Below are 25,598 nucleotides of genomic sequence, written 5' to 3'. Positions count from 1 at the left end.
TATATGTTTGACATTGTGTCAAGTATGATGTTGAACGCTGCGAAGTTACTCCATGCTGCTGCATGATTACGTATGTATGTTGTGAACATAAAATTACACAATTTCCCCGTATCCCTTACCCATTCCCGTAGACAGATGTGTGCATTTTTTAAGCTCTTCATGTACTTGTTTAAATCGGTAATTGTTTGCATTGTGTGTCTACTCGGCTTTTCTCCCCTAGTGCACTTTCCATCACAAGATTAGCTGTCCTTTAGTGCTCTGTATCCGGCAAGTTTTCGGTGTTTCATGTAAAATCGAGAAATAAAAGTGCAATACTATTTCAGAAATGTAGTGTTCTTTGCCATGAATGTCCCATCAGTTAGTCTAATACCTCTTTCGTTTTTACTTCACACGGGTACATGATTTCTGACATTGTTCAGATCCTTCCAGTTTATAGATTCCCACTTTTTCCGTTATTCACATTTCATTTCGACTATGTGCTGGCCTTAAAAACAGTCCTCTTTCTCCAGAATACCGTCAACCCTTTAATCTAACTCAGGTGAAATTTCATACTTCTTCTGCTATACCATCCTAAATTTTGCAGTTAAGCCTTCATTGATCTCGTAAGTGTTTTGTTCATCCTTCCTCCCCTAATAACGATTATGTTTCTTCCTTGCTAAGGAAGGTAATGTCACACATAAGGCTTGTCACCATTAAACTTCATAATTTTCCATACCTTTCTTAGTTATTATTTAATTTCTCTCACTGTCTTTCTAACAGAAAAGTAAAAGCTATCCGTGATGACTTGCTATCTTGACTTACAATAATCTTAAGAAAGACTTGAGTAGCAGTCGGCAGTAACAATGAGCATCTCACTGAATTACTTGGGCAGTATTACATAGCAAGAAACGGGAAGATAAATCGCAGCTTTCAAGGGAGCACATGGATTGAAAACAAAGAAATTATCTTTAAAGTTCCGTAGAGACATAGGTATAAGACTTAAAGTTTACGTTTTAATGGTGAAGTATGGTTTGAAGTATTCTCATTCACGGTACGAATTTTTGTGCGGTCACCTTGCGCTCATTCATATCTAGAACCTAAGTTCAAAGCTTCCAGGTAAACCTCTGTCTCGTACCTCATCGTCACAAACTTCAGCGCTCTTTCGAAAGAATATTCTTTTTCACCTTCTTTTTCTTTTTCACTTCATGTAATAGGCAAATTGCCTGTTACGGTATTCCTTCTCTTGTATTTCTTTACAACCAAATAAAAACAGACTGATTACCTCTTCCTGCTATGCTGTCCTATATTTAGTGGCCTCGAACAGACCCAGAAATTTATGGGTCGTTAGAAGAACAGAGATAAAAAACGGGAGCCCACGTGCGGCACTTCTGCTAACTAACCGGCGGCGCAGTATCACAGCCGGATGGGAAAGGAAACAACGTGTTAAGAAGCGGGGGCCGGCCATAAATGAAGGCGAGCAGAAACGTAACGGTCCAACGGTCCCGACTCACCGTTTAATGTGTGACATTTTCCAGTTCGGTAACGGATCCTCTCACTGTGGCTTGCTTCCGTGGTCCACCTGTCCGGCATCAGTTATTCAGGCGAATATCGCAGAGCTCTCTAGACCAACTCGATGAAAAAAATACATCGCTCGAGGCTGGGCTTATTGAAAATAAAATCGCCTTGCATCAGCACACCGCATCTGTCCAGAGTAGTGCTTTGCAACATCGGAAGCTTTCCAGTTCGGTACCGTCTTATGTTAACACGTGTTTATTAGGCCACATTCTTGTCTGTTGTTCGGTACAAATTTTGCAATTGATTTTAAAGGAACTTCCCAAAATGAGCAACAGACTAGAAACTTTCAACATAGCTCAGCACTGGATGACAATGCAGTATCAGACGGTACTTTGTTTACCACTGTTATTTCCCGATGAGTTAGGGACATGAAACTTTCAACATAGGCCAGAACTCGATGACAATGCAATGTTAACCCACTTTTGTGTCTGATGTGTGGCGAAGTGCACCGCTGTTTCATCCCTTCTCCTCTTCACTTGCGAATGTTTCGTGGTAAGAACGGTTGTGTTAAGTCCCCGTGTGAGCTCGATTCCGTCTAATTTTTACTTTCGATGTCTGTCCGTGATATAATCGCAGGAGGAAGAAATGTATTGGTTCACTCATGTGAAGAGAACCTGAAATAATCCGGTAGTTTACCACATGCCTCTTTTGCAATCTCATCAAAATGTTTGAAATTGATTGAAAAATTTGACGCACACAAGACTAAAAAGTACAAAATAATTATTTAAATAAAACATTTTTAAATATAACAGATTTTTAATACGGACTAAAATGTATAAAACAATTTCTCCTAGCCTCATACAGTTTCCTATCCCTAAACAAATAGGTCTAAAATCTGTGTTTGTGAATCTTTAATAGCTATGAAAATACTTGTAGAAGTTAAAACGCAAAACGCGGGTCCATGATATATGCCTAATTGATGACCGAAAAATTCATCTTCTTACTATGATATATTGCATGTGCCCCACGTTTTGCTTTTTAAATTCTACAAGTATTTTCATACCTGTTTCAAATTCCAAAATACAAATTTTCAGGACTATTTGTATGGGGCTAGGTACCAGTATGAGGTTAGGAGAAATTATATTATACTTTTTAATTCGTTTTTAAAAACATGTTATACTAAAAAAATTCTTTTTAAACAATTTTTGACCTATTTCCCCACTGAAGAACAGGTATGGGTGGAAAATGTTTTCAGTTCAGTGATAGTGGTGTATTCTTCGGTGAGGAAACTGATATGTGCATTTTTAAACAGACTTCCTCATATTTCCATTGATTAACGATAAACTTCGGGGCACTCTGCAGATCTAAATAATAAATAAAGGTATAGTAAAAAATGTCTGATTTGAGTTTCATCATTGTTAGCATTCGTCAGCAAATTTGAAATTTTGTTGCAACAACGTGTTGTTGGCATCAGGGGAAAAAGGTGTTGGCAAATCAAGAACAGTAATAATATTAGTGGTAATTGACGTTTTGTCTTGTTTAATTTTCTGGCTGGAGTTTTGGGTTTTACAGTTAAATGATTTTGTGTCACAATAGTGACAATATGATACGATATGGCTTGGATAGTTAAGCGATTCTCTGAAACTTATTGGCGAGCGGTCTAAGGCGTCTTGTCACGGTCCGTGCGGCTTCCCCCATCGGAGGTTCGAGTCCTCCCTCGGGCAGGAGGGTGTGTGTGTCATCCGTAGCGTAAGTTAGTTTAAGTTAGATTAAGTAGCGTGTAAGCTTAGGGACCGATGACCTTAGCATTTTGGTCCAATTAAGTCCTTACCAGAAATTTCCAAAAACTGAAACTTATTTGGTGTTAGTGGCTGGTCTTGCTGCTATGTTGGAAGTGCCTCATTGTAATGGATGGTATTTGTTTACGAATACATTTCCATTCAGTGGTGTTATGAAAAGGGCAATATTTTAAATTATAATATCGGCGTCTTACGTGACAACGAGTTCATTGCGTCTGCCTTCCGGGCAGTGGAAATGGGGTCATGTTGTAAGTAGGCTGTTTATGTTTTCTTATTGGCAACGTTACGTAGCGCTCTGTATGAAAATCACTGGCTGTGCTGTGTGCAGTCTGTGGCTAGTTTGCATTGTTGTCTGCCATTGTAGTGTTGGGCAGCGGCAGCTGGATGTGAACAGCGCGTAGCGTTGCGCAGTTGGAGGTGAGACGCCAGCAGTGGTGGGTGTGGGGAGAGAGATGGCGGAGTTTGGAAATTTGTAAGACTGGATGTCATGATCTGTTATGTATATTATGATTTTTCAACACTATTAAGATAAATACATTGTTTGTTCTCTACTAAAATCTTTCATTTCCTAACTATGCCTATCAGTAGTTAGTGCCTTCCGTAGTTTGAATCTTTTATTTAGCTGGCAGTAGTGGCGCTCGCTGTTTTGCAGTAGTTCGAGTAACGAAGATTTTTGGTGAGGTAAGTGATTTGTGAAAGGTATAGGTTAATGTTAGTCAGGGCCATTCTTTTGTAGGGATTTTTGAAAGTTAGATTGCGTTGCGCTAAAAATATTGTGTGTCAGGTTAAGCACAGTCCTGTATAATTGTTTAAAGGGGACGTTTCAATGTCACACAAAATCAATTATTAACTATTGTACAGTGTGAGCTCATTATTTCGCAAGGAAATGTATGTTTTCTGTCGTAGCCTGACACAAACTAGGTAGCTCACTACCACGAATCACGTAACGTGTGGACGCCTAGACGGCCGCCATATCGATGGCCAAAAATGTAGTGGGGAGTAAACATTTAAGATTGTAGATAGCATGAACTCTAATCAGTATCAATGAATAGAGACAAAATGGTTTTGAACAATAATAAACACGATCAGAGATCCACTTCAAAGCCCAGGTCCACAAAGTGAGTTAACAGTTGTATTCGTGAATCTGCTTGAAGATACTTCAGTTACAAGATACGAACTGCTGATATAACCTCCACCGGATATTAATATCATGTAGTGAGCCAAAGACCATATCCAACTGAGGTGTTTGTTGGGACCCCTGAAGTTGCGGCAGCTGAAAACAGAACTGTCTGGCAGATGCAAAATCGCCCTCACTCTCTTGAGTTGAGGAATATTAGAAGATAGATACATCTGTGGAAAAATGCTCCTATCGCAGCACAAAAAAATAAGAAGCTCCTGTTTTAAAAGACTCTGACTGCTGACTGAAAAGTGTGGACAGGCCGCTGTGGCTGAGCGGTTCTAGGCGCTTCAGTCGGGAACCGCGCTGCTGCTACGGTCACGGGTTCGAATACTGCCTCGGGCATGGATGTCCTTAGGTTAATTAGGCTTAAGTAGTTCTAAGTCTAGGGGACTGATGACCTCAGATGTTAAGTCACATAGTGCTTAGAGCCATTTGAACCATTTTTTTGAAATGTGTGGTACCAGCTGCCTCATTCTACCTTCCACAGCACATGAAAACATATTGTGCTCCTTTTAACGTGCAACTCACATCTCACTCCTACAAGTTCCCCTAACTGTAACTCGATCACCCCCACTAGTCCATCGCTGTTAAGTCACTCATAGCCACCCACTCCCACTTGTCCATTCTTACTCTCTAACTATCACTGTCTCTTATCTCACAGCCGCAGTCTCCTTGTTCTACTACTATTGCCTCCTCTTATTGCCACTGTCTGCCTCTTGCTTTATCTTACTGCAACTAACTCATTCATTCATTCCTTCCAAATGCTACTGTTTCTTCTCACTGTCACTGTATTTCACTTTCTCGTTACCACTGTCTCGAACTCTTTCTCTCACTGTCACTGTGTCTCACACTCTCCTCTTTATTTCTCACCCACCGGCACTGTCTCTTTCATTTTTTTCTTCGGACTGTTCTGTCACTGTCAACTATGTTCCACTGCCACTATGTTCATCCCTTTCTCTCGTATCCCTCGCTCATTCTTTACCACAATCACTGTCTACAACCTTCCAGTATTCATTACTTATCCGTTTCTTTCCTACTGTCAGTCTCTCCTTCTCTCTCAGCATGAAAAAAGCGCGAACATTTTGAAAGGGGGTTAGGAAGGTAGAACTCGTCAACTTGTGAGGTGGTATTGCGTGCGCTTTTCGCTTTGGGACTCACGACGATGGGTGTTGTATTCTGTACATAGTTTTGAATCCCTTAAAATTACTTAACGAGTCAGGTACTATCAAAATTTGACAGGAACTTATACAAACTTGAGAGGATGTAATATTATCACTGTTTGTGCTCTGAACACATTTCCCAAGGTAAGGAGTATTTCTTTGTTCGTCTTGGAGGTCAAGTATGTACTGTACGCATATCGTTGATTACACAATTTGAACAAATTAATAGTTACGTTGATTGTCACTGTATACTGCTTTCGCATTCTAATAGTATTTTATTATGTTTTAACAGCAAGCATTACTTAAGGAACTAATGGGATGGGATCTTTGTGTCTTTATTACACACGAAATTGAGTTATGTACCTCAATTTTTGTGATTTCATTGTTTCACAGTGACGATGTATGGTGAATTTAACCCTTTGAGTGCCAATGTTCTCAGCCAAATATTTTTTTTAAACCACCGAAGTTGTCACAAGATAGAGACATAGAGTGCAACAATAAGGCATTCTACGCTTGTAGCGCATTGTAGCAGTCACTTGTCGCGTTCAATACAACAGGCGGCTCGGAGATTATGCTGTGCGGCTGTAGGAGGTTGTGGCATGTAATTTTTTTCCCTATAGTGACGATATTGAGGAGACCATTGACAGTGAAAGTAAGTAAATCTAAATTTATTGTAACTCTAATTTGACTTTGTACTCTTGCTTTTATGAGTGGTTTCGGAATGAAACCACTGAGGTAGTATGTAGTTTCGATAGAAAAGTTCTGAAACTGTAGCCCATTTTTGCTTGTCATTTAGGACTATAATTTGTTTGAGGCATTATGAATTCATGGACGTTTAGAGATGTATCTAGGAAAAATGCGAATTTGCTTTATATCATATGAAATGATGAGCGGTTGAAGACTATATGTCCTAGTGGTTCGAATGTGAAACCACTACCTCAGAACAATTTACTGTTTATTTTTTGCCATTTTTTTGCATTCGTTGCTTATTATGATGACAGAGGTCAATTTCTGAAAAATTTTAAAATTATATTCCAAAGTGAAACCATCTCCTTAACAATTGAGCGTTTACTTTTTGTCAATTTCCTCTTGTATTCGTCACCTGCTATGATAATAAAGGTTACTTTTAAGAAAAAGAATGACAATTATATTTGTTTTCATATTGTTGGGACTAAAAGGGGTAAAGTCATTATGTGTGAAATTTGGCAATGGATTGTTTTACACAATGGTAGGAGTTTCATCTCTTGCCGGTTACAGTTATGGCGAATATGCGTTCTTAATTTATTCTTTGTACAAACCTATCAGCAGAAAATACGAGCTTAGTGATTTTGCTATATTTGTAAGTGGACGTATGTTAACATCTCTTCATCACTGTTTTGAATTCACTGTTTTCATATTTGTCGGCACAAATTTTGAGAGCGCCTCTGAACAACTTGAATGTACATAGCAAATAACCTACGTCCACACTATTCGCAGATAGAGCATATATATCACGCACGGTGTTTCTTCTCTTAGACGAAGGTGACGCTGTGTCATCGTGAAGGGCTTCAGGCAATAGAAACAAGAGCTACATCAACAATGATCCGAAATATGCGTAGCACGTTGACATCAGGAAGAAAGCGAACATATCACAGCTTCTCAGAAAATAGCAGCTCATAATACTGATAGGGCGACTTGGATAAGCAGCCGGCTGTGGTGGCCGAGCGCTTCTAGGCGCTTCAGTCCGGAACCGCGCGACTGCTACGGTTGCCGGTTCGAGTCCTGCCTCGGGCATGGATGTGTGTGATGTCTTTAGGTTAGTTAGGTTCAAGTAGTTCTAACTTCTAGGGGGCTGATGACCTCAGATGTTGAGTTCCATAGTGCTCAGCACCATTTGAACTTGGATAAGCGACTGGCCTAGCTCGTATAGGCCAGTACGTAGCGGGCACGCGTGACATTTACGCGCTCCGTCGTTAGCGTAGCGAGGCACTGTAGCGGCAGGAAGGCGCGTAAACGACTCGCGGTAATCAGGGCGTACCGTCGCAGCGGGATAGCCACCCAGATACGAGACTAGCTCAGACGCGTCCCTGCTTATAAACCTTGTTTGATTCTTCATGCTCTGTGTCAACAGGCTCTGTGTCAACAGGCACGTTGCGCCATATCCAGCGCCCGGCCATCACAGGTAGTAGTGAAAAATGAAAGTAATGGAAATTTTGATGTACATATAAGGAACTATCAGAACAAGGAATCTCAGCATTATACCTGTCATAAGCCTGAATAGCCGGCCGGAGTGGCCGAGCGGTTTTAGGCTCTACAGTCTGAAACCGCTCGACCGCTACGGTCGCAGGCTCGAATCCTGCCTCGGGCTTGGATGTGTGTGATGTCCTTAGGTTAGTTAGGTTTAAGTAGTTCTAAGTTCTAGGGGACTGATGACCTCAGATGTTAAGGACCATAGTGCTCAGAGCCATCTGCACCATAAGTCTGAATAATCACCTTTTGCAGCGCGGGCCGCTGCAAGACGTGCAGGAAGAGTGTCAGTGAGGTTCTGGAAGGTGCCTACAGGGATTTGGAACCATGCCGACTGCAGTACTGTGGGTAGCCAGCTGCGCTAGGTTTGTCGGTTTGCAATTGGGTTTAAATCCGGGGAGTTTGGTGTCTAGGCGAGTATGGTAAACTCATGCTGGGGCTCTTCGAGTCACGTTCGTACACTGAGAGCTGTGTGACACTTTGCATTCTCCTGCTGGTAGATCCCATCGCGCCGAGGGAAAACAAACTGCATGTAAGGGTGGACACGGTCTTCAAGGATAAATGAAAACTTGTGTCGGTCCCTTGTGCCTTCCAGAATGACGAGAAAACTCAGGGAATGCCACGATAACATTCTCCAGACTAGAATGCTACCTCTCCGGCGTGGACCCTTCTGACCGACTCTTGTACATTGTTTTCTTTAAGACGTTTTACGCCATGTATGCCAACGGCCACTGTACTATGGAGAATATAAGATGATTCATCTGAAAAGAGCACCTGTCGCAGCTCACCGAACGTCAGGTTACTGTATTAGCATGCCAATTCCAGCCTTCGTCGCGATCAACAGCAGCCAGCTTGCATGCATGAACCACGCGTCTGCCACGGAGGCTCATGAACGGTCACTGAGGAGACACTATTGGTAGCCCGTTGGTTAATCTGGGCGGTCAGTTGCACTTGTGTTCTTGTGTACACATCTCTGCAGCCGCCGTTAACGCCCGTCATCTATGTCCCGTGATACATCACAGTTGCTTCGGCGCTGGTTTTGGTTAGCATCATTTTTTCACATACAGTATACATTGACCACGGCGGCACGCGAAGGCTTTACATAGCCGTTTCGGAAATGCTTCAACCAATGGCTCAAAAGCCAGTGATTATGCCATTTGGACGTCAGCTAAATCTTTCCGTTTCCGCCTTACAAAACGACTGCACTCATCTACGCGTCCCTCCGACACGTTTTATATACCCTCCACTGCTAGTGCTGCCACATGCATTCTGTGACTGGTTATTGCAAGGACACGTCAATCACAGACGGTGGCCACACCAAAGTGACTGCACTGTGTAGGAGGCCAGATTTTTCTGAAGTGAGAATGTGCCCAGTATTTTGCGAAATGCAGAAGTGATTCTTACAGACAATATAATTTTTATATGTTAAGTGCTGACCATTAAAACACTAGGAAGGATAACAAATAACGAAATTTTACTTATTGTGCGAGTACAGTATAGTAGGGGGAATACGAGATTGTGCGACTTTCAGTAGACAGAGCTGCCATCTCTGACAGAAACGACGGCTCTAACCTGACTGGGTAGAGAGATGACAGATACTGTTAAGTCATTCTATGCTGCCGCCCGCCCTTCCCTCCCTCTATACCAGAGGTCAACTCATAGTGGTGGCGAGCTAGTCTCTCGGCAAAGACACTGAATGTGAGTGACACATGGAGAAAGTGCTGGTCAAGGTAACAGTCGATCACCCTCTGTATCGAGGTAAACCAGGACAGCATCGGCAACATGCAGTCACCAGGTATTTTGTTGAAAGATAGCACCACAGACACTTCGAAGATGGAGCACAGTCACTGACCTTAACTCGTCAGAATTATCATAGTGTAGACAGAATGTAGATTCCTCTCAAAAGCCGATGTAGTGTTTTTCTTGTGTCTAGTGTTATCGGTGCGCGCACCACAATCGGCGTGCCTCTCTCTGTTGCCGTGTCGAGGGGAAGTCGCAACAATCGTCGCCATGGCGACAGGCCATTGTGCTCGTGACGTCACCTCTCTGTCCTCGGGATATTCGTCTTGCTGCACGCAGGCGCATTTCCTGGCTCAAGCTGAATGACGTGGCTGCACTTAATTATCCCGCGATGTTGCTGATCATGTAGGTTGGGATCCCACGATTGTCACACGAGTGTCGAATCGATGGGTCCAATAAGGGACGCGAGATTTCAAACCGATTTTCCGCAGCAGCCGAAGATCCACGACATTATAGGTTCCACCAAGGACGCAGTCAACAAATTAAATACTGCAGGAGTATATGAACTACGTTGTGAGTGCGGAGCTGTCTATATACACTACTGGGCATTAAAATTGCTACACCAAGAAGAAATGCAGATGATAAACGGGTATTCATTGGACAAATATAATATACTAGAACCGACATGTGATTACATTTTCACGCAATTTGGGTGAATAGATCCTGAGAAATCAGTACCCAGAACAACCACCTCTGGCCGTATTAACGGCCTTCATACGCCTGGGCATTGAGTCAAACAGATGTTGGATGGCGTGTACAGGTACAGCTGCCCATGCACCTACAACACGATACCGCAGTTATTGCGTATTGGCGTATTGTGACGAGCCAGTTGCTCGCACACCATTGACCAGACGTTTTCAATTGGTGAGAGATCTGGAGAATGTGCTGGCAACGGCAGCAGTCGAACATTTTCTGTATCCAGAAAGGCCCGTACAGGACCTGCAACATGCGGTCGTGCATTACCCTGCTGAAATGTAGGGTTTCACAGGGATCGAGTGAAGGGTAGAACCACGGGTCATAACACATCTGAAATGTAACGTCCACTGTTCAAAGTGCCGTTAGTGCGAACAAGAGGTAACCGAGACGTGTAACCAATGGCACCCCATAACATCACGCCGGGTGATACGCCAGTATGGCGATGACGAATACACGCTTCCAATGTGCGTTCACCATGATGTCGCCAAACACGGATGCGACCATCATGATGCTGTAAACAGAACCTGGATTCATCCGAAAAAATGACATTTTGCCATTCGTGCACCCAGGTTCGTCGTTGAGTACACCTTCGCAGGTGCTCCTGTCTGTGATGCAGCGTCAAGGGTAACCGCAGCCACGGTCTCCGAGCTGATAGTGCATGCTGCTGCAAACGTCGTCGAACTGTTCGTGCAGATTGATGTTGTCTTACAAACGTCCCCATCTGTTGACTCAGGGATCGAGACGTGGCTGCACGATCCGTTACAGCTATGCGCATAAGATGCCTGTCATCTCGATTGCTAGTGATACGAGGCCGTTGGGTTCCAGCACGGCGTTCCGTATTACCCTCCTGAACCCACCGATTCCATATTCTGCTAACAGTCATTCGATCTCGACCAACGCGAGCAGCAATGTCGCGATACGATAAACCGCAATCGCGATAGGCTACAATCCGACCTTTATCAGAGTCGGAAAGGTGATGGTACGCATTTCTGCTCCTTACACGAGGCATCACAACAACGTTTCACCAGGCACCGCCGGTCAACTGCTGTTTGTGTATGAGAAATCGGTTGGAAACTTTTGTCATGTCGGCACGTTGTAGGTGTCGCCACCGGCGCCAACCTTGTGTGAAAATTCTGAAAAGCTAATCATTTCCATATCACAGCATCTTCTTCCTGTCGGTGAAATTTTGCATCTGTAGCGCTCATCTTCGTGGTGTAGCAATTTTAATGGCCAGTACTGTAGGTGAGACAGGAGGCCAGTCAGCACGCATCTAACTGAACATGAACGCGTTGTGCGATTAGCACAGCACAGTAAATCGGCGTTGGTGGATCACTGTCGTGGCTGTGGACAGCTTATCATGTTCCAGGAAACCTGTGTGCGGGCGAAATTCTCGTGGACACGCAAACGCAAAGTACGAGAGGCGATTGAAATTATTAAGCAGCCTGACAACATCAATAGAGAGGACGGCTACAAACTTCTGGTGTCCTGGCTGCAGGCTATCCCTGCCCAAGGGGCCGCGAGCAGTCGCGGGGCAGAAACCTCACCGAGCACTGACACGACAGCATAATAAACAGCTATAGAGGAACTGTCAGCGCATGACCGCTCACACCAGCAAGAAAACATGCCCACCAGAAACCAAGTCCTGATTTGCAAACTTTCGCCAGTAACTGACAAGCCATATAGTCAGCGAACTGCTTCTTTCCTATCCTCTCCTTTTCGTCATGCCTATCCTATTAATTCTAGGGCCTATGAAGTTTCACAAATACACTCCTGGAAATGGAAAAAAGAACACATTGACACCGGTGTGTCAGACCCACCATACTTGCTCGGGACACTGCGAGAGGGCTGTAGAAGCAATGATCACACGCACGGCACAGCGGACACACCAGGAACCGCGGTGTTGGCCGTCGAATGGCGCTAGCTGCGCAGCATTTGTGCACCGCCGCCGTCAGTGTCAGCCAGTTTGCCGTGGCATACGGAGCTCCATCGCAGTCTTTAACACTGGTAGCATGCCGCGACAGCGTGGACGTGAACCGTATGTGCAGTTGACGGACTTTGAGCGAGGGCGTATAGTGGGCATGCGGGAGGCCGGGTGGACGTACCGCCGAATTGCTCAACACGTGGGGCGTGAGGTCTCCACAGTACATCGATGTTGTCGCCAGTGGTCGGCGGAAGGTGCACGTGCCCGTCGACCTGGGACCGGACCGCAGCGACGCACGGATGCACGCCAAGACCGTAGGACCCTACGCAGTGCCGTAGGGGACCGCACCGCCACTTCCCAGCAAATTAGGGACACTGTTGCTCCTGGGGTATCGGCGAGGACCATTCGCAACCGTCTCCATGAAGCTGGGCTACGGTCCCGCACACCGTTAGGCCGTCTTCCGCTCACGCCCCAACATCGTGCAGCCCGCCTCCAGTGGTGTCGCGACAGGCGTGAATGGAGGGACGAATGGAGACGTGTCGTCTTCAGCGATGAAAGTCGCTTCTGCCTTGGTGCCAATGATGGTCGTATGCGTGGTTGGCGCCGTGCAGGTGAGCGCCACAATCAGGACTGCATACGACCGAGGCACACAGGGCCAACACCCGGCATCATGGTGTGGGGAGCGATCTCCTACACTGGCCGTACACCACTGGTGATCGTCGAGGGGACACTGAATAGTGCACGGTACATCCAAACCGTCATCGAACCCATCGTTCTACCATTCCTAGACCGGCAAGTGAACTTGCTGTTCCAACAGGACAATGCACGTCCGCATGTATCCCGTGCCACCGAACGTGCTCTAGAAGGTGTAAGTCAACTACCCTGGCCAGCAAGATCTCCGGATCTGTCCCCCATTGAGCATGTTTGGGACTGGATGAAGCGTCGTCTCACGCGGTCTGCACGTCCAGCACGAACGCTGGTCCAACTGAGGCGCCAGGTGGAAATGGCATGGCAAGCCGTTCCACAGGACTACATCCAGCACCTCTACGATCGTCTCCATGGGAGAATAGCAGCCTGCATTGCTGCGAAAGGTGGATATACACTGTACTAGTGCCGACATTGTGCATGCTCTGTTGCCTGTGTCTATGTGCCTGTGGTTCTGTCAGTGTGATCATGTGATGTATCTGACCCCAGGAATGTGTCAATAAAGTTTCCCCTTCCTGGGACAATGAATTCACGGTGTTCTTATTTCAATTTCCAGGAGTGTATGACGTACTGACACCATTCTTCTGCAATAAGTAATGGCTCGTTTCCTCCTCCAAAACCTTTATTACCCTCAGGAAGGCAGAGTAATAAGGTCAAAACGTCGGATTTACAAAATTAAAGTATTTTATACAATGACGCGCTACAAGAGCCAGAAGAAATTTAATCGTAATGATTTTGTAGCTCAACGACTATAAAATTAAGTAAGAAAGAAGGGCAAGAGCGAGTTTAAAACTATACTTCTTATGTGACAATCTTTTGGGTTTCAATAAGAAAATTCGATGCATTATAAATGAAAGGTAAACGATTTTGTGCAACCGTTAGAAATCCTAGGGAAAACAATGTTTATGTGCTGTGAGGCGATTACGGCGGTGTAGTATAAAAAGGTTAGTATTCCTTATGGAGATCTTGAAGTTAACACTATAAATCAATAAATACATACAAGGTGAATCACCTGAAATTTGCACCGGAAAAATATTGCGAAAATGGAAAATACTTCTGATGCGCGGTTTTCACAGACTCGATTGATAGTCAAGGGCTCGTATTGTTAGCCAACCAAGAAATTGTAATAATACTTAGCAAGTGTATCTATTGTGCAAACATACACTTTTTAAATGGAACGATGCCCATTGACTTCTAACAGACTAAAGGTACGGCAAATTAGATTGTCAATGGTGTTTGCAGGATTCTTATGCGAGTCGTTTACGAGATATCGTATTTTAAAAGTTCCCACACCAACACTTGTACAATACACACACTAAAGAACAATACACACTATGTGATCAAAAGTATGCGAACACCTGGCTGAAAATAACTTACTAGTTCGTGGCGACCTCCATCGGTAATGTTCGAATTCAGTATGGTGTTGACATACCCTTAGCCTTGATGACAGCTTCCACTCTCGCAGGCATACTTTCAATCAGGTGTAGGTGCTGGAAGGTTTCTTGGCGAATGGCAGCCCACTCTTCGCGGAGTGCTGCACTGAGGAGAGGTATCGATGTCGGTCGGTGAGGCCTGGCACGAAATCGACTTTCCAAAACATCCCAAAGGCGTTCGATATTACTCAGGTCAGGACTCTGTGAAGGCCAGTCCATTACAGGGATGTTATTGTCGTGTAGCCACTCCACCGTAGGCCGTACATTATAAACAGGTGCTCGATCGTGTTGAAAGATGCAATAGCCATCTCCGAATTGCCGTTCAACAATGGGAAGCAAGAAGGTGCTTAAAACATCAACGAAGGCCTGTGCTGTGATAGTTCCACGCAAAACAACAAGGGGTGCAAGCCCCCTCCGTGAAAAACACGACCACACCATGACACTACCGCCTCTGAATTTTGCTGTTGGCACTACACACGCTGGCAGATGACGTTCACCGGGCATTCGCCGTACCCACACCCTGCCATCGCATCGCCACATTGTGTACCGTGATTCGTCACTCCACACAACGTTTCTTGACTTTTCAATCGTCCACTGTTTACGCTCCTTATACCAAGCGAGGCGTCGTTTGGCATTTACTGGCGTGATGTATACCTTACGAACAGCCACTCGGCCATGAACTCCACGTTTTCTCACCTCACGCCACTGTCATAATACTTGCAGTGGATCCTGATGCAGTTTGGAATTGCTGTGTGATTGTCTGGATAGATGTCTGCCTACAACACATTACGACTCTCTTCAACTGTCGGCGGTCTATTTCAGTCAACAGACGAGGTCGGCCTGTACGCTTTTTTTGCTGTACGTGCCCCTTCACGTTTCCACTTCACTATCACATCAGAAAGAGTGGGCCTAGGGATGTTAAGGAGTGTGGAAATCTCGCGTACGGACGTGTCACATAAGTGACACCCAATCACCTGACCACGTTCGAAATACGCGAGTTCCGCGGAGCACCTCATTCTGCTCTCTCACATGACTACTGAGGTCGCTGATATGGAGTACCTGGCAGTAGGTGGCAGCACAATGCACCTAATATGAAAAACGTATGTTTTGGGGGGTGTCCGATACTTCTGATCACACAGTGTAAGTGCATACACCAGTTATGTTGATTCTGACAAGTATCAAGACAATTGACCATAACAGGTTGTGTTCATACTGACCACCGGCAGCGGCAATACATGCTTCCTCTCTGGCATGGAACAACTACGGCACATTCGCTTGCATATCAGCGGAGATGTCTGAGCAGACAGCAGTAATACGTCGTTGCATATCATCGGATGTAGTTCGTAGGTGCCTTGTAGACACTGTCTTTCAGCTTTACCCACAGAAAAGTGTTGTCTGCAGGCGTCAAATTCGGAGAACGGGTCGGGTAAGGCACAGATCCTCTGCGTCCAGTCCAACGATTTGGAAAAAAATCGGGAAGACATGCTGTAGTATTTCGTGCACTATGGGCTGGACAGCCATCATGTTGGTATCACACATTCCTCCTAATCTGCAGGGGAACGTCTTCTAGCATCCGTAGAAAATTGTTACGAGACTGCAATACTTGTGCGCGTTCCGTGTTGCATCTGTGAGAAACTACCCCACACCACGCGTTTACACTGCATGGACGCTGACGCTGACGTTCCAATCGATGAAGCCAAAGGGGATTTCAGCAGATTAATAGTGCATGTTTTGGTCGCTAACCTGGCCACGATTCGTAAATGTGGCTTCATCACTAAACAAGATACATGACACATCTGGAGTATTCTGTCATAATGCCCATGCACAGAGTTAACAGGATTCTCATAATCGTTTCCATGCAGCTCTTGATGAATAGAGATTTAATAGGGATAGAACCTATGTCGACGGAGAATGCCTAGGACCCTTGCCTGACTCATACTACTTCCTCGTTTAACTGCGCGGGAGGTAAGGTGTGGTCATGTCACTTGTTTCCTGCTATTACGTTGTATAGGTGTTACACTACTACTTTCATGGAACTGATTGAGCGATTGATAAAAAATTGTCGAGGCGGATGACGTCTATTGGGATATCTTGCGGCATACACTGTGCAAGAATGAAATGCTTTTCACTACACTCTCCATACACCATGAGCATGTCAGCTTTTTCTCCATTGGTAAATCCCATCGTCCACTTGCGAACTACTGCTTCGACTGTCACACACTAACTGACTAGCAAGTGGCAATGCACTCAAGGAACACACAAGTACACTTTAAGCTGACATAACAACATCGTTTCAAGCAATTACACAGGTTGAATGATACAAACAAATGTCGGTGTGGAAATTTTTCAAAATATGATGTCTCGTAAACGATTCGCACTAGAATCTGCAACACCACTGACATTGTGATTTATAGTACTTTTAGTTTGTTAATGTCAGCTGGCGTTGTTCCATTTAAAAAGTGTATGTTTGCACAAAAAATATACTTCCTACGTATTATTACAGTCTGTTGAGTGGCGAAAAATACGACCCCTTACTACCAGTCCATCAATACCACTTTCCGTTTCCGCAATATTTGCGGTGCAAGTTTTGAGTGTTCCGCCGTGTATAACGCCCAGATAATTCTAATGTTAAAAATAAGGGTAGGGCATTACATTTGACACGAAAAATTTTCCATTTTTCCTGATGTATTATCTATCATTTGTTCGGAAACAGATTTTTGTACCACATGTTTTAAAGCGTCACACAACAGCTGAAAAAGTACCTATGTAGATCTTAGTTATGTGTTTTGTCTTTTTTTCTTTAATAAGATTTGTATCTTTCCTTGGGCTTAATTACTTTGTATATATACCACATATTTAGAAAAGTGCGTGAGACAACAGATACTGTATTTTCTTTTACATCATAGGAATGTGGAAATCGGTTCGATCAAAAATATACCTCAGGGTGTGGTATCATTCTTAGTAGAATTTTGGCGCAGTTAAAGTAAATTTGTAAAGCATCGTTGGGTGGGGTACACTCAACAATAAGTTCATCTGTCGAATTGGGAATATATCTTTTCGATATTTTATGTACACTGAAGCAGCAACGTTAAGGTGATATCATTTTTAATAGTTTGCTAACGGTTCAGAGCTGAAAGAGCACTTTGGAGCTCATGAATATGGACCTCCACGTGTCATCTGCTTATGAGGAAAGAAAGTCTCTCCTTCTCGTTGCAGGTTTTTTTCAGCCACCTTTCTACGCCTTTTTCCGTGTTATATCCATTTGGGGCGTAAGGGCTACGGCTTCAAAGTTCCACCCTAACATGCTTAATCAACGTTCCCTGGTTGTCCGAACTCGGACAAATACTGGGATGGTTCTTCAGCCAAGTTTTGACCTCTTATCTGCACCGACCTTCTCCAGCAGAATAAGAGCTTAGTTTCTAATGACAGCTATACTGACGATTTGTTAATTCTGTACATTCCCTCCGGTATCAGTACATACATACGAGCATACAACGGAAATGTGAAAAGTTCTCTGCCTGGAATAGAGATGTCGTTGATTCAAGGAATTTTACTTTCGTTACTTTGCTACTTGTTGTGCAACAACATAAGTCAAGTGCAACTTAGTTTGTATCATAGTTTCTTTATGTGATTCTTTAGAGGTCGTGTTGAGTATCTTCCATTCAAATAGTTAGATTGGCCTAACATGCCGGCATAAATTTGCGTTCGACGCCTCTTCAATGATGTAAGTTCGTTCAAAGTTAGTGAAGAGTAATACAGATCATGGTTTCAAGAAATGAGCTGAAAAGTTGAATTCAAGTGTAGCGGTTCTCCTCTTGAAGATAAGTTGTGTAATGGACTTCGCAAAACTGAAACTACGGTATTCGATGACCGGCATTTAAACTACCCTGAGAAAGTTTCGTGTAAGAAGGATGTGCCTTAAATCCAATGTCAAAACAAAGAAGTTTTGAAACGAATGACTCAGCAATATTTGTGCAGTTTTAAAAATAATGAAACTGGCAACTAACTTTACTCGTCGATGTGCACCTCCGGGCGAAACGTAGCTCCAACAGGTCAGATAAAAAAAAAAAGGGCTAAATCGATCAACAGAAAAGTTTATGGCCACTGTTCTCTGGTATGCAGAATGATTATGTTTGTTAATTATTTTGGCTAGGTATGCGTTACACTAGTCTTCTGGCCCAATCTATTCTAATTTCGGTTTGGATTGCACCTTTAACTAACTTAATTCCAGTCATGAAGCACTGCTCGTCAGACAATCATCATCAGATACTGATTATACGCCGAAATATGTTATGAACCAGATCTTAAATAACTTAAAATTGCAATCCTGAAATAAACTGGTGTAAAGAGTACGAACATGATCGCAAATATACATGTGGAAATTATTTCCTTCGTTGGTACACTTCCCGACCCATTGATGAAAAAATGCGTTACAGGTTGCCGCGATGGACGAAGAAGGAATGTATAAATTTTTATATGGCCAATGCACTTACTGAGAAATGACTTTTGGCAATGGAAACGCTGAAACAATTAAAGTAAGAATTGCCGAATTATTTTCCAGTTAATGTGATTTGTTTCCGTCGTACCTTCAAGATTGAAGTTTTCCGAGGTTTCCCTAAATCATTTAAGTCAATTGCCGGACAGTTCTTTTCTAAAGAACGGCGCATGTTTGCTCCCCAGTCCTTCCTCTAACCCAGTCGGTGATCCGTCTTGTCGACGAAGCGACCTCAAACCCTGATCTGCTTTCCTTCAGTAGATTGGAGACCTTGTGGATCCACACATTCCCACGTTTAAAGATAGTTTGTAAAATTTTTGGGATTGCGTTATGGTGGCCATGGATTGGTATTGTAAAGACAATCTCGATTCATACTTCAAAGAGGGAGTTTACTCAATGTGCACTGACAAAAAGGAATACGTCGAAAAATAATTATGTTTTTGGCACAAACGAACACAGACATTCAATACAAGGGCAAGACGTTTTCACCTTGTGGCCGAGTGTACAACCTCAGTGAAAAAATCAAGATAACCAAGGCCCCCCCATGTGATCACCATCAAAAGTAAACTGCGCTGAAAAAGTCTCTGCGGTGCATTAACGTTAATTGCGGGTCAGCAAACCGTCGTCAGCAAAAGAGTGCATTTGACCACAGCTAACTCCGTGTATTTCAATGGAAGAATCCCTCGAGGTGCAAAGATGTCAACAGAGATATGAATTTGCACACGGCTGCCTATATACATAAGTTACGGAAATTGACGCTGAGTTACATCACTGTCGCGTGTTCTCACTTACGTTTCTTCAAGAAGTAGTAGTGTGTTTATAACTCGCTACTAGTCCGGTCGTTTATGTTTGTCTAAATAGAAAACAAAATAAAAAAAACTTTTCTGAAGTACGAGATAGACATACTTCTCAAATTGGTTGTTGCAAATGCATCAGTTCTTGAAAATAAAAGACCTAACTGCTTCAATATACACTACTAGCCATTAAAATTGCTATACCAAGAAGAAATGCAGATGATAAACGGGTATCAATTGGACAAATATATTACACTAGAACTGACAAATGATTACATTTTCACGCAGTTTGGGTGCATAGATCCTGAGAAATCAGTACCCAGAACTACCACCTCTGGCCGTAATAACGGCCTTGATACGCCTGGGCATTGGGTCAGAGCTTGGATGGCGTGTACAGGTACAGCTGCCCATGCACCTTCAACACGATACCGCAGTTATTGCGTATTGGCGCATTGTGACGAGCCAGTTGCTCGCACACCATTGACCAGACGTTTTCAATTGGTGAGAGATCTGGAGAATGTGCTGGCAACGGCAGCAGTCGAACATTTTCTGTATCCAGAAAGGCCCGTACAGGACCTGCAACATGGGGTCGTGCATTCTCCTACTGAAAGGTAGGGTTTTGCAGGGATCGAATGAAGGGTAGAGCCACGGGTCGTAACACATCTGAAATGTAACGTCCACTGTTCAAATTGCCATCAATGCGAACAAGAGATGACCGAGACGTGTAACCAATGGCACCCCATACCATCACGCTGGGTGATACGCCAGAATGGCGATGACGAATACACGCTTCAAATGTGCGTTCACCACGATGTCGCCAAACACGGATGCTACCATCATGATGCTATAAATAGAACCTGGATTCATCCGAAAAAATGACGTTTTGCCATTCGTGCACCCAGGTTCGTCGTTGAATACACCATCGCAGGCGCTCCTGTCTGTGATGCAGCGGTAAGGGTAACCGCAGCCATGGTCTCCGAGCTGATAGTCCATGCTGCTGCAAACGTCGTCGAACTGTTCGTGCAGATGGTTGTTGTCTTGCAAACGTCCCCATCTGTTGACTCAGGGCCCGGGTTCCCGGGTTCGATTCCCGGCGGGGTCAGGGATTTTCTCTGCCTCGTGATGGCTGGGTGTTGTGTGCTGTCCTTAGGTTAGTTAGGTTTAAGTAGTTCTAAGTTCTAGGGGACTTATGACCACAGCAGTTGAGTCCCATAGTGCTCAGAGCCATTTGAACCATTTTGTTGACTCAGGGATCGAGACGTGGCTGCACGATCCGTTACGGCCATCCGGATAAGATGCTTGTCATCTCGACTGCTAGTGATACGAGGCCGTTGGGATCCAGCACGGCGTTCCGTATTACCCTCCTGAACCCACCGATTCCATATTCTGCTAATAGTCATTGGATCTCGACCAACGCGAGCAGCAATGTCGCGATACGATAAACCGCAATCGCGATAGGCTACAATCCGACCTTTATCAAAGTCGGAAAGGTCTTGGTACGCATCTCTCCTCCTTACACGAGGCATCACAAGAACGTTTCACCAGACAACGCCGGTCAACTGCTGTTTGTGTATGAGAAATCGGTTGGAAACTTTCCTCATGTCAGCACGTTGTAGGTGTCGCCACCGGCGCCAACCTTGTGTGAATGTTCTGAAAAGCTAATCATTTCCATATCACAGCATCTTCTTCCTGTCGGTTAAATTTCGCATCTGTAGCACGTCATCTTCGTGGTGTAGCAATTTTAATGGCCAGTAGTGTAAAAGAAGAAGTGTGCAGTGTCTCGTTTCCGCCATTATGTTTTGAATTTTTTCTGTTCCGTTCGCATATGGACGTCATTTAAATATAAAATTCATCAAATGTATGCTAATGAACACATTTATTTGTCATTTTTAAGAAAAATGCCCGTCTTCTTATTTCTGACTATATAATGCACACAAATTCTTAATTACCGATCTTTTATAAGTGATTGTTAATCAGGATTGTATAGTAAAAAACTAAAAATCAAATTATTTTCTATTTTTTTGTGTTTTATGCTTTACGTAAACACTCATAAAACACGGTACCACAGAGTTATACTGCTTGTCCGAAAAGCCCTACTAATTTTTGCATATTAAACATGGTCGGAAAACTTAAGAATCGATTTTCTCGTGAATTTTTGAGAGTTCCATCGAACTGCGTTGGGAGAGTTATTTTGAGTTATGAATTTCATGTACAATAAGCATAAAAAACTACAAAAGAACGATTATAATGTGGTCCTCTTCTTGGAGAAAAACAGGCAATGTGGTTCATGTAGAGACACAATTTAATTCTACTCCTGTTAGGTTTGATTCACACATTAATACATTTTCTGCGTTCATATTACGTACAGTGTACAGTACACGATGCCTTGAGCCCGTATCAGTACACGGAAACGCGCCACCATCGTAATACCGTACGTTTATAAAACCCTAATCACCTCGCGAAAATCGGGCTTAAGCCACGGTCAAATTTAATTGCGATCAGCTCCATCGTTTAACTTTAACCGAGGTTGGTGCACCAGATTTTTGCGTTGAACAGGGTTAAATGCAGACTTTACTGAAATTAACTTCTAATCGAGGTTGGTGCACCCGGACGTTAGTCTTGCAAACCTAATGCACGCCTTCTTCTGCATATGAGGCGGTTTTCTATTTGATAGTACAAATTGTTTAGCTGAAACGAGGCACCATCTTTCAATAGTTTTTACTAAATGAATATTGTTGAAAGGGGGTATTAGTTTGAGATGGGTGAAACAATGTTTATATTGTTGACACGCTGGAGCTGGAGCGAGAGGGCTGTTTGTTGCCTGCACATTTAACTGGTACCAGTCTCGATTGAGCATTGATTTTTGAACAAGGATGCGTAATCGTGTCTTGTAGTTTGTAAAAATGTGCTTAACTGTTGCGAACGTGTATTCGTGATTAAAATATATTTTGTCTAAGGCGCTGCAGTCATGGACTGTGCGGCTGGTCCCGGCGGAGGTTCGAGTCCTCCCTCGGGCATGGGTGTGTGTGTTTGTCCTTAGGATAATTTAGGTTAAGTAGTGTGTAAGCTTAGCGACTGATGACCTTAGCAGTTAAGTCCCATAAGATTCAAACACATTTGAACATTTTTGAACTTATTTTGTCTAAGGCGCTGCAGTCATGGACTGTGCGGCTGATCCCGGCGGAGGTTCGAGTCCTCCATCGGGCATGGGTGTGTGTGTTTGTCCTTAGGATAATTAAGTTAAGTAGTATGCAAGCTTAGGGATTGATGACCTTAGCAGTTAAGTCCCATAAGATCTCACACACATTTTAACGTTTTGAACTTATTTTGTGATGAAATCTCATGAAATGTGTGGGTCAAGGTTCACGGATTAATTTGAAACGGAAGCACCAGTGAAAAGTGTTAGTTGAAAATTTCGTGAAACAGGTTCAGTGGTAGACAAGAAACGTTCCAGACAAAAGTCAGTTTTAACAATGCAGGTCATTCAGGATATCAAAGCAGTAGTTACAACATCTCCTTCTAAATCTTTGCCTGGATTAAGCCAGGAGAAGAACATTTCACTTGCATCACACTGCAACGAGAAGAATACTGAAACGTTATCGTACTGCATACAGGTTTTTCGTGAGCCGAATAATGCTGATTATGTCAGAAAGATTCACTACTGGCAGTGGTTCAGGCTCCTCATTAGAGGCAACAATAGCAATTTAGATCAAGTTTTTTGCGCAGATGGAGCTTGGTTTCATCTCAGTCGGTATGTTAATAGCCATAATTACCGGACTTGTGGTACTGATATCCAGTCACTCCCATTGAGTCTCCCCTACGTCCGTATAAATTGTCGTATCATGTGAGGTTTCAAGGTGACGAATATAAGGACTGTTGTTTTTTGAAACAACTGAGGTTGCTGCCCTGTACCAAGAAATTATCCAACAGTTCGTAGCCTTACTGCAACAGGATGAGGGAGACTGCTGATTGTAACTTGCCGTGCAGCTCGCTCTACTATGGAGATGATACATAATTTTTTGGTGAAGGAATCATTTTGACGAGATTGTGGCCACCACGATCCCGTGATCTTAGTAGTGCAGGCTTCTTTTTGTGGGGCTGCTTAAGAAGATAATGTTTACAGGACCTATCCACATTGAAGACAAACATTACGAAAGCCATCAATGAAACAGTCAGTGTAAAGCTAACAAGAGTAGCCAGGAATACGGTCAAACGTGTTGACAAGTGCATAAAATGGATGGAAAACATTTCCAACATGTGCTGTAATTTATAGTATGCATCGGACCCACGCCATAGGTCAGTCTCTTTCATGAATCTGTGTGTCCGCCCTTTCATTTATGCCTTCTCCTAACGCTAGCACAGTTCCCTGCTTTTTTTTTTTTAAACGCCTTTGTACAGCACCTCGTCAGATTTTCTCCTGTTTTTCGCTTTATACCGGTTCTAAGAAGTTCCTTCACTTGCCGGTACCCGATGTCAACCTGTACTCTTCTTCATTTCATATCTTAGACTTCCTTATACTTTAATTACCTCCTTTTATCCAAAGCAAATCCACATACTTATTAAATTTTATACAATAATTAACCATCCTACCTATTTAATTAAAGCTCAGAACTTTATACCTACCATCACATTAGGTGCCGTGCCTCATGCTTTTCAAAATGGTTCAAATGGCTCTGAGCACTATACGATCTAACTTCTGAGGTCATCAGTCCCCTAGAACTTAGAACTAATTAAACCTAACTAACCTAAGGACATCACACACATCCATGCCCGAGGCAGGATTCGAACCTGCGACCGTAGCGGTCGCTCGGCTCCAGACTGTAGCGCCTAGAATCGCACGGCCACCCCAGCGGGCCATGCTTTTCACTTTTTAACCTTGTTAACGACATTATTCGCTAATACATGTGAGACAATATTACTTTGTGTTCGTAACTAGTGTATGTTCTATGGTCCGCTCATCTGCTGTTCAAATAAATGACGCTTCAGTCACCGTGTGTTTAGCGCGTCACCTTCTATGCCTATTCTGCTTCGCGCCTGCCCATTCCCTGAAAATTTTTGACGCGCCTAAACCTATTGGCACTTAAATTACTTGTCGTTGTTGTCAACGTCTTATGTCATACGGGAATAAAGCGATCTTGGCAATCCTGTGAGAACAGGTTGAAGGTAAACAAATGGTTCAAATGGCTCTAAGCATCGAGGGACTTAATATCTGAGGTCATCAGTCCCCTAGACTTAGAACTATTTAAACCTAACTAATCTAACGGCATCACACACATCCACGCCTGAGGCAGGATTCGAACCTGCGACCGCAGCAGCAACGCGGTTCCGTACTGAAGCGCCTAGAACCGCTCGGCCACAGAGGCCGGCTAGAGGTAAACAGAATCGAAAAGGGTTCTATACTGGAAACTATTCCTTGTAGAAAGAGGGAAAATAAAAATATTGCTGACAGAATAAACTAAGTGATGGGGGCACCTTTTCGGTTGAACACGAGGTAATAGCAGTCTTGGTGGCGGCAGCTGACTTACCGAGAGGAGAGCGGCCAGTAGCGATGGCCAGAGGCTGCTGGGAAGACGCTGCATGTCGCGAAGAAGTCGGGAGCCAACTGGCGGAGGCCGCGGAGGCGGAGGCGGCATGAAGGGTGGTCACGCCCCGCCACGCAGGCTTGCGCGCGAGTCCTGTTACCCGGGCGGCCCGTGGCTCCCGGCGGGCAACAGCTGGGTAGCACTCGTACCGGGCGCGTGCCGTCCGCTCCACTTGCCCGCGCCTGCAGGAAGGCCTCTGGCCCATCCGAGCGCGGCACCACCTCACTCGCTTACCTGTTGTCTTACTTGCACACTCCCCTGCCCCCTAAACGGGATTTATATTGTTGCAGGTGTGCACTCCAAGACAGTCGGC

At 44.0% G+C, this 25,598-nt stretch overlaps 1 protein-coding gene across 1 annotated transcript in view; it reads right to left on the bottom strand.

The window, feature by feature from the left end:
- LOC126251319 (uncharacterized) overlaps positions 1-25,291 on the bottom strand; it is a 285,573-nt gene extending 260,282 nt beyond the window's left edge. The window contains exon 1 of the mRNA XM_049951649.1: positions 25,229-25,291. Within this exon, the coding sequence (XP_049807606.1) occupies positions 25,229-25,282 (54 nt within the window). The 5' untranslated portion in view covers positions 25,283-25,291. The remainder of the gene's footprint in view (positions 1-25,228) is intronic.
- Between the last annotated feature and the right edge of the window lie 307 nt (positions 25,292-25,598).

Source organism: Schistocerca nitens, chromosome 4, assembly GCF_023898315.1.
Source record: "Schistocerca nitens isolate TAMUIC-IGC-003100 chromosome 4, iqSchNite1.1, whole genome shotgun sequence".
Lineage (NCBI taxonomy): Eukaryota > Metazoa > Arthropoda > Insecta > Orthoptera > Acrididae > Schistocerca > Schistocerca nitens.
This window is presented reverse-complemented; position numbering and strand designations above follow the sequence as displayed.